Source organism: Panicum hallii, chromosome 9, assembly GCF_002211085.1.
Source record: "Panicum hallii strain FIL2 chromosome 9, PHallii_v3.1, whole genome shotgun sequence".
Classification (NCBI taxonomy): Eukaryota; Viridiplantae; Streptophyta; class Magnoliopsida; order Poales; family Poaceae; genus Panicum; species Panicum hallii.
In genome coordinates this window covers 68,192,234-68,201,931 of record NC_038050.1, presented here as the reverse complement: position 1 = coordinate 68,201,931, position 9,698 = coordinate 68,192,234, and the positions used below count along the sequence as shown (strand labels likewise).

General features: G+C 44.0%; 1 protein-coding gene across 1 annotated transcript; it reads right to left on the bottom strand.

The window, feature by feature from the left end:
• Positions 1-43: 43 nt before the first annotated feature.
• Positions 44-3,395, bottom strand: LOC112874838 (GDP-mannose transporter GONST3). Its single transcript, XM_025938394.1, has 2 exons — positions 3,128-3,395; positions 44-1,600 (listed from the first exon to the last, which is right to left on the bottom strand). Exons 1-2 carry the CDS (start codon positions 3,155-3,157, stop codon positions 503-505), a joined length of 1,128 nt encoding a protein of 375 aa, XP_025794179.1. The 5' UTR covers positions 3,158-3,395; the 3' UTR covers positions 44-502.
• Between the last annotated feature and the right edge of the window lie 6,303 nt (positions 3,396-9,698).

Sequence of the window (9,698 nt, the reverse complement as noted above, 5' to 3'; positions counted from 1 at the left end):
TGCTTCAGACTTCCAGGATCATACAGCATTACAGTTCATGCACTGGACACATGAAAGCTTTTCTTTAAGCACAAGAGGGAAACTGATAGTTCCATCACCATTACAGAACAAATTGGCAAACTTCAGCAGACAAATAAATAAAAACAGACCATACCGTCACCGACAAAATGTATGAGATAGATGCTTTCATATACGACATATTCAATGCAGGTAGGTACATTTGACAAATCCCAGGTACCCTACCATAACAATCTTGACAGCTTGTGTTACAAATGAAAACGGCAATACAGTAACAAAGAATTGCATGATGATAGTTCAGTCCCCTCCATGGCTTCTAATATCTAAAACATTTCGAGATTTTGCAGCGCCTAGTCCAGGACTAACTACCATCCATCCATATGTTTGTTTCCAAGTATTAACCGGTACCCAAGTGTTCAGGTGAGGCTGTTGCAAAGGAGGTACCGCATCAATGGTGAACTTCTCTTCAGGTTTATGGAGAGCTTTACTTTTGAGTTGAGTTGCTCTCTTGCCCTCCCTGCATCTGCAGCAATTTCTGCTGCTCCTCATCATTCTCTTCCTTCGGCTCAACCTTTGGTGCTTTCGGTTTTGTGGTGGATTGCTGGTAGAGTATACCACCTGACATGCATATCAGGAGCCCAATGGTACCCACAAAGGAGGCATGCTTGTCCCAGATAAGCAGATTAATCACCACGGTCAGGAGTTTGTTCACTATGCCAAGTACTGTGAACCCGGTAGCAGAGATAGCCCGTCTGCAGGAGAACCCGAAGAAGGATATTGACAGCCCCAATAGGCATGAGAGAGCAACAGGGAGGACCAAATCGAATGAAAGCCAATTTGACACTTTGGAGCTGTCAACCTTCATCTGATCAAACTCTCCCATTATAAGGAGCTCAAGGGGGAACAGCATCAAGGCCTCAAGGTTGTTGTATAGCACAAGGCCCCATGTGTTCAGCCCAATGGTCATGACAACATGCTTGATGTACACAAAATCAATGGACATGCTTGCTAGGTAGGCCACCGCCCAGGTGTAAGCAGTCACAGTGAATTGGTTGTCGGTGAAAACATAGATCACACTTCCGCCAAGTATAGTGGAAAGTGAAAGCCATGTCTTCAGCGATGGCCATGGCTGATGAAGATATAGCGTCTCTCCGATGGCAACAAATATCGGCACAGCAGAGCGGAACACGATGAAAGTGTCCACATTGGCATGCAGCAGGAGTTCACTGTTTGTGAAGATGGAAATATAGAACATCACAGCAGCAGGTAAGAACTTCCACATAGTCCTCAAATTGAGGCCATCATGCTCAATGAGCTTTAGCTGTCCACAGAGGAGAACTCCAGCAACACTAGTGAAGTACTGCAGAGCTGTCAGGGCTCCAGGATACGGAAATTTCATGACTGCCCATTTGTTGATGATGGAAAGCAGAGATGCTGATAGACAATACCCAGCAACAACACCATAGACTGAGGCTTGCTGCAGAAGAGTGTTCAATGTGTTACTCCAGGCTCCAGTTTTCTGGATAGTACCTGAACCCTCTGGTGAAGCATCTTCTTTTGAAGGGTCTGAGAGATTAGACATCTGCAATATGCAAACTGCAATTATTAAAGTTTCAAAGAAATACATGAGCCCAAAATCAAGGAGCAGCTACTACAGAATAGGGAACCAACGATGACAAACATGCATGTTTCAGGGGAAAAAACACTGAAGTTAATGCATCAGGTAGTTAAGATCTTAAGCATAGGTTTCATTAATTAAAGAAAGTATGTGACCATCTTAGAAGAATTTGGTGAGGTGCAAAAGCATAAGAGGGCACAGTTCTGTTTCCAGACCATATCATCAATTCGTACAATATTACATGATATAAGAAAAAGGAACTATTGTTGATCATTACAAGTACAAATCCCAGTTCACTAGCTATGACACACTGAATTCTTCAACTGCATTTGATTTTGGATGCTACAAGGGACATGCTTGTGTATGTAGGAGTTAACTCCTAGATCAGAACGCAGCAACAATTGAACATGGGGAATGAACAGCTACTGGCCAGTGATCTCTCACATATTCTATTGCATTAGGATATTCAATTGTGTCATAAAACAGAGCAATCACTACATGTTGGTTTCATGCCATAAAAAACAAGATTGAAAAGAGACGGTCAGAAATTACTGTCCTCTAAAAAGGTCTGCCACCTTTAAAATCAGCGTCACCCTTATAATTCAACTGTTTGCAAACCCAGATAGTTCTTAAATCAACCTTGTCATTCTTATAGTGCATTGGTGATGCCTCTATTTTGACAACTGATGGATAACGATTTGATCTTAAAACAAAATCTATGGAAATCTGACACTATATTAATGTAGCAATGGACAATACAGAACAATACCTAAAAACTATGCACCTATACTAAGCCTTCACATTTTATGACTCCACAAATTTGGCCCTATCCCCAGATCAGCACCTTCCAATCAAGTTTCATACAGTAACAATTGAAACTAACAGCACTGGGCACAAATATATTCATGTTTACCAGATTTAGTTGTACTACTCAGTAGCTTGCGCGATAAAGAGTTCATCAACATCACATATTAAAATCAAACCACATTTTCATGCACTCCCAGCTGGGATTGGTATGAAAGGACTTTTAAGGATCAACTTCCAACACATATATGCCAAATAAATAAAAAATCTAAGGCACATCAAGAAGGTTATAGCCGCAAATGCTAATTTACTGAACAAAAGAAACAGTGTTTATCAAATGATGCTGATAAATACTTATAATATTGAGAAATTTCACAGAAAGAAACTAAAACTCTCCTTTATGTGTTAGGCCATCCTATTTTTCTTCTGTGGCAAAAATGTTACCCAATTCATACTTTGTGATACAAAACCAGCAAGCGAGGTAAAGACACAAGAAGGTCAAACAAAAACAAAACAAGATGAAGCAGACATCAAAAGGCAGATATTAAGTACTTAAAAGAAATCATACAACAAAATCAAAGGCAAAAGATGAGGCAGCAGGATCAGAAACACTTCATAACAGCATCAAAAAATGACCAAAGTATGCCAGCTAAAGAACTAAAGAATCCAAGAAAGGTCTGCAAATACCTTGTAACGTCCAACCCGGGAATTCGCCATGGCTTATAAGCAAAATTCTACACCAAATATCTAGGTATGAAGTATGTATCTTTTTAAGCCAGTTGAGGCTGCCCGAGGTGACAAGAGAAAAGAGAAGACCAGTATGCAACAACCACCTAGCAGCTAGCAGAATCAAATAAGCTCGTGGGGGGGCATAGTGCGTTTGTCCATGACAGCCAAGGAAGTCAAACAAAGCTTGGGGCACGTCGCAAGCACGTTAGGTTGCTAGCATGACAAGGACATGGTAGAAATATCAACGGTGCATATTGCACAACCTAAGCACTTGGTCCAAGTCAAGGAGGACAACTTAGACGAGGTCCCAATAATGCGATGTGCTAGTTTTGTGATAAGATATCAAGTACAGTATACCTCAGGAAGCTTTCCTCGCAGCTGTGGAAGTTGGACAGATCCTTCTCAACTACCACAACGTGACAGCTCCAGCACCTAGATGACGATGAAGTCAACAAGTGGCTTCAAGGACACGGAGCGCTCCCTGAACTTGCTTCTGGAGCTTCACGAGCCGGCGCTACCAACCGATCAGTCACATGAAGCGCTTCTGATTCTGTTTAAAAAACATGAAAAATAATGGAATTAGTTTGTCGCCGGCGCATGTCTCGTATGCTAGCGCAACAAGCATTGCACGAACTAAACGGTGCCATCGACAGAAGAAAATAAAAACATCAATTGTTAGGTGAGAGCATCCCGTCAGGACCAACGACGGCCATTCCGCGCAGTAGCAGTTTCGTGCGCAGCCAGAACACCGCAGGGCATTATTGATTGGCACCCCCATCTACCCATCTAACACCCATGGAGGCGTCGCAAGAAACCTCCCAAGTGGGGCATCAAGCGCCGAGGGCGACGCCCCAAGATCGGAATCTTCTTGTGCCCGCCCTGGAGCAGAAACAAGGGCCAAAAACCCCGGGAAAGCAGATGAAAGAAACTCTCACCTTTCAGACGCTTCCTGTAGTGTGAGGGGACGCCACGGGTGGGGCGCGGTGATTTATCGCGGGGGGTCTCCGCCTCGCTCGGAATTGTTTTCTGCTCGGCGGTTGTCGGAGGTGGGAGGACGCCGGATCTGGACGCCTTCGAGAGTCAAACTCGCGGCGCGGCCGGGGTTCACTGGGCGCACGCGGGGGTGGGGCGCGCGGATTTGGTAATTGCCGGATTGGGATTCTGGAGAATGGAAAGGCGATTAGGCGGACGAGGATGCCACGGCAGATTTTTTGCAGGCGGCGGGGACGATGATGAATTTAGAAATGCGAATTGCTGCTTCTGACCCGGCGACCCGCGAGCCGCGGGGAGGAGATCTCGAGGCGCCTTCCGCGTCGGCGGGCTCGCCCTCCTCGCGTCGCGGTCGCGGGTGGCGACCGGCCGCTTCTTCCGTCCGTCCCCCCTTCGGCTGCCGTCTCCCTCTCCTGTTTTCCTCGCCGCTTCCGCGTTGGCGCACTCTTGTCTTGTTTCGCCGATGGGTTGGGCCCGCACCGGCAGGTCGGCAGGTCGCGGCCCATCTAGATAGTGGGCTGAGAATTCTTTTTTTTAACTATTGGCTGAGAATTCTATAGCCCAGATCGCAACGCTTGCAGCAGGCCCAGATTCTGCGCCGCCGCTGCTGCCAGGCTGATGGGCCCTGAGCCCCTGACGCTTTTGGAGAACACAAGGTGGCGCGTGTCAGCCCTTGCCGGCCGGCCGCGGCAGAGTCCTGACCCGCCCGGCGGCGGCGCCGCCGCAGGGCGGCAGGAGACGGCCGAGCGGCGCCGTGATTTGACCGGCGCCGACGCGCGCAGGCTGCCTGAGCCCTGAGGCCTGAGCTGAGCGGCGCGGCAGCTGCACGCAGTAGTCAGTGGTGTGCTCCAACTTGGGCGTATAAAATTTGCGCACTCTGCACCGGGGTTCTCGATCTGAATACTCCATGTTGCACGCACCAATTGAGACGGTCGAGTTCAGAGAGACATGAATGGACATCGTAGGTTGCTAGGCTCGGTCAGCTCCTCTAAAGTTGTGCGCCTTTGCTACTTGTACACTCAACTACTGTCTGGAGCTTGGTCAGAACAAGCGAGCTGTAATCTGCATTGCTTGAAAAACGATCCACCCATCTTCAGTGCAACGTTTAATTTGGGCCTTGCATTGGGAGTTTTTTATTTTCTAAACAAGCATGGAGTATTAGGGACTAGCGGACTACTGCTAGCATGCCCGAGACGATGTGTGTGGAACAAGATAAACTGATAAATAAAGACACTAGGAATTAGACAAAAGATGAGATGATAAAGTAAAGTGTAAGGGGCCCATGTCAAACATAGGAAAAGTTGTAATTTGGAGGCAAACATATTGGATATGTAAGTACCTTTTGTTTGTCGTTTGGCTGATGTGTGCGTGGAGGGGGAAACTACCGACAAAGCATGATGAAGGCTAAAAATTCTTGATTGGGCCTTGCAATTGGGCCGCCAAATGATCATGGGCTAAAATCTGAGATTTTCACAATTGATAGTTTGAGCCCATCCGCTGGTTGCCTCTCAGGACTAACGCGAATTAATTGCGTATAATTAAATTTGCGGCCGCTGCTAAGCACCAGTTTGTACGCGGGCGTGAAAGTTACCGCATCGGTATATTTGTTTCCATGAGGTAAATAATAATGGGATAAGTAGGATTGGGTCATCTGTGAATGGAGTAACCTTGAGCATTTGTAAGTTGTCATTTTCCTCGTAAGCAAATTTCAATCACATGCCGGATTAGTTTTTGTACATAGTAATGAGGATCGATGACATAGTTGCCGCGTTATTTGGGCTCATTTTCACTTAGATAATGCGCCTATAAATATATGTTTTCCATTCTCTCACTACACCATTTGATCGTTTTTCGGGGGTTGCTGCTTAGAAGGCATGCAATAAATATTTATCAATAGAAAACCATCCAATATTAGCACTATGTAGCGCCAGCTCCTACTAATAGCTACCCAAAAAATCAAATAAACGGTGTGGGGGATATTTGGTTTACACAGTTTTACTATAGCTCCAACAACTATATATATACACACAATGGAGCTGTAAACCTCGATATAGTACAGTTATGTATAGATATAAGTACCGTACCATTAGCTTTATCTATTCAAAATTTCTTAATTCCATTGAGAAACTAAGAGAAAAACGGTTTAAAAACCTCCAATATTTCTTGAATTCCAAAAGGATTTTTATGGGCTTACTTAATTATACCATGTTCTTTTGTGAAAGAAAAAAATAAACTAAAATTGTCAAACATAAAAAACTTGTAGTGTAATTGCTAACAACTTACTACTAGCATGATGTTTTTAAGAATTTGATGCCAAATTTAACCCTTCGCTTAATTATATAAGTTGTTGAAAGTGGAAAGAAAATGGCATGAATTCGAAAAAATAACAATGGTTACTTTTTATCAAAAAATTATGGTTGAGGCATAGGCACACATTTGCCACCGCCTCATGCACTTATACAGAGATAAATGATGAAAACACTCGCGTGTCTAAATCATAGGCATGCATAGAGGTGGTGAAGGGCTTTTAAATTTTAGCCTAGATAATCTAAGGGGTGGGTCCGAAAAAAGTCGGGATCTAATCTTATACAATTTTAAGCTAAAAATATATAAGGGTCAAGTTGGACTGTTACCACCCCTAGGTATGCACCAAGATTTAAGCGTTAGTTTGTGATGAACTCATGACGTACGTCTCCACCACACAAATGAGAGGTGCGTGGTTCCCAGGATACATTTATATGCTATGTAGCACGGTTTCATTCAAGATAGAAGGTCAACCATGCCTCCTCCGGCTCGCTCCAATGCAACATTTCATAACATGATTATTCACATAAACCCCACATCTAGAAATTAAATGCGACCCGGCCCATACAGTTCCAAATGTATCGGTGTTCCTTATCAACCTACACTAGCTTAGCTTTCTCCACCAGCTCGGATATGATATATTGCTATAATAAGAATCCCTCCAAGATCAGAGCGAGACACGGCTGCCAGGCCATCATCCAGATGTTATATATCACATGATGACCCTAATCGTCGCTCCGGTCGATAATAAGCATGGCTCCAAGATTTGCACACAGTGGAAGTTGTACCTCTCTTGCCCAGTTGCCCTTTGCTGCCATGAGAGATGTGTGGCACTTTGCCCTTGGATTGTACCCCCCCAACCCACCCCTGTTGTTGAATAATCAACCAAAGCAATGCAAATGGGTGGTCAAATACCGTCCAAACCTGACGCTGTTGAACATTAGTTTCCATGTGGGATCGAGAGTGAGAGCGGAACAGAGAAAAAGGATGGCTCTGCTGCACCCTCAGATCTCGCGAAAAGGAAAGCGAGAAAATTAGCAGAGATCCAGACGTCTAGCAGCCGGTGTGATGTACTGACACTGCCGCGCAGTGAGACCCTACGAGGATTGGGCTGTCTTGAGTTTTGTCTCTGAAGAATGTATGTGTGGTCCTCGATCCGAATCGATGAGCGTAGATATATCTACATATCTGTCAGCTTCAGCTCGTGGATTGGATTGGATCACCTTCACACAGTAGTAAATGCTTATGAACTATAGTTAAAACGTAAAATTTGCAGGGCTGGGGGCCTGTACTTGCATAGTAGAGATGCGTCATGCATGGATTTGTTTTTACACTCTTCTTTAGTGTAAAGGTTATCATACTATTTCATCTGATGAAGCATGGTTATTTCGTTGAATTAACTTCTTAGGTTTGCTATATATATTATCTAGTACGACTGTCTTTTTCTTAGGTACAGTAATACCGTGTTTGTACGTATATACGTTATGTATGTACACTCTGTCAGGTACTATATATGAAAAAAATGGGCAGTGAAATTTAGTTTCTCCAATAATGTCTAAAATATATTTTTTATATGACATTATTTAATTGAACGACAAGTACAGTTCCAGGTGTAAAGTGAAGGCTGGAGCTAGTCAGAATTATTCAGCTTTTGGTCGACACATCCCATGCTGTAAGTTTCAAGTTTATCATAAATTTGGTCCCCTGCTATCTAGTACTTGCATACAGTCTATCTCATGGGAATAACTTCTGCTGGGAGGTGCCTTGCATGCATTTTTCTTTTTTCTTTAAAAAAACAATAGAATGGCAAAAACAAAAGAGCTGTTCTTGGCGCTAGCTGATTTATTTGTTGACCCAACCCATTTAGACAAGGACAAATTCATTTGGCAACACAACTTGAATGGCAATCCTAATCCACAGCTGATCATGAAATATTTTTTCCGAGACATTTTTCTTCTTTCCCCTTACAGCCTCAATCAATGCGTCACATTTTTTTATATGACTCTTAAGAAGACGATCTACCAATTTAGGATTTAAACAACCATCAATAAAAAAATGAATTATTCCGATAATCTTCGATGATCCAGTACAACACACAGCCAGTCATTGGACGGTAGGGATGAGAGGCCGTGCTTGAAATCACGAGGGCGCCCTGCAGGCCAGACCTCACCTGCTTATCCTTATTCCACTCAGGTGGTTCCGTTCTGGCTATTTTGTTGTGCGATTCCGTCCAGTTGCTCCCCTCGAGCAGTACAACTTCATCTCCCTGGTACAACTGCTGCTAAATCCAATAACCAAAAAGATCGTCACTTGATGATGTTGTCGCAGGGACCATGCATGCATGCAATTTCACGCAAATGTCCTACATAAATATGACACTTTCCGTGCGTCGGCTTCTCCTCCAAAGGGATCTTACCCTACTAGAAGCCACCTTCGTCAGAATTGCAAGCCCACGAGATTTATTACTTCAGGTTGCATGCATGCTTTGTGTTTTCACTTTTCAGAAAACAGTACTTTATTTTGAAGTAACATGTTGTTGAAAATAATAAAGCTTGATGTTCAGATAATTATTACTAGTAATAAGAAGGCTCTGCTAGCTGTTATGTTTCTTCATCACTAGCAATCTGCAGACTCAGCTCCTTATATATAAAAGGAAGCTCACCATCACTCTCTAAAAGGTCGATCGGCTCTCTTGACAGTTTGGAGTGAGATAGAAGCGAGCGAGCGAGCTAACTAGTACGTCCTGACCAACGTTGGACACTGCTTGACCTTGCATTGCTAGCAAGCACCCATAGTTTTGCAACCCCGGTTGGTAACATTTATTTTTTATCGATCATTACCATATATAGCTATATATATAGATATATATTTGGAGACTAATATGATCAGTGCACGTATATATGATGACAAGACGCGAAGAATTACAACGCAGTCGTACGTCTTGTGATGATCCGAGATTTACTGCAGGAGCATGCACTAGGCTAGTATATACTGTATACCGGACAATTAGGTCATGGTCAGGGGCAAGAGCCTGCTAGCCCTCTTTTTCCTGACCCCTCTCTCCCGCCAAGAGTTTGTAGCCTTGTGCGTGGACGCACGCGCCGGAGAGAGCAAAGGAGAAATTAGCAGGCGTACTTTTGCTCAGAGAAAAGACACCGAGAGAACATTGACACATGGCCAGTAGGCCCGACACTCACACATGTTTAGGGCAAATAGAACCAGCTGCTCATCTGAT

Bases quoted from the DNA above. Each gene is read 5' to 3' on its own strand.
- LOC112874838 (XM_025938394.1), bottom strand. From the start codon at position 3,157: ATGGCGAATTCCCGGGTTGGACGTTACAAG. The intron at 1,601-3,127 runs GTATTTGCAGAC...TGCATATTGCAG, and splicing joins CCCGGGTTGGACGTTACAAG to ATGTCTAATCTCTCAGACCC.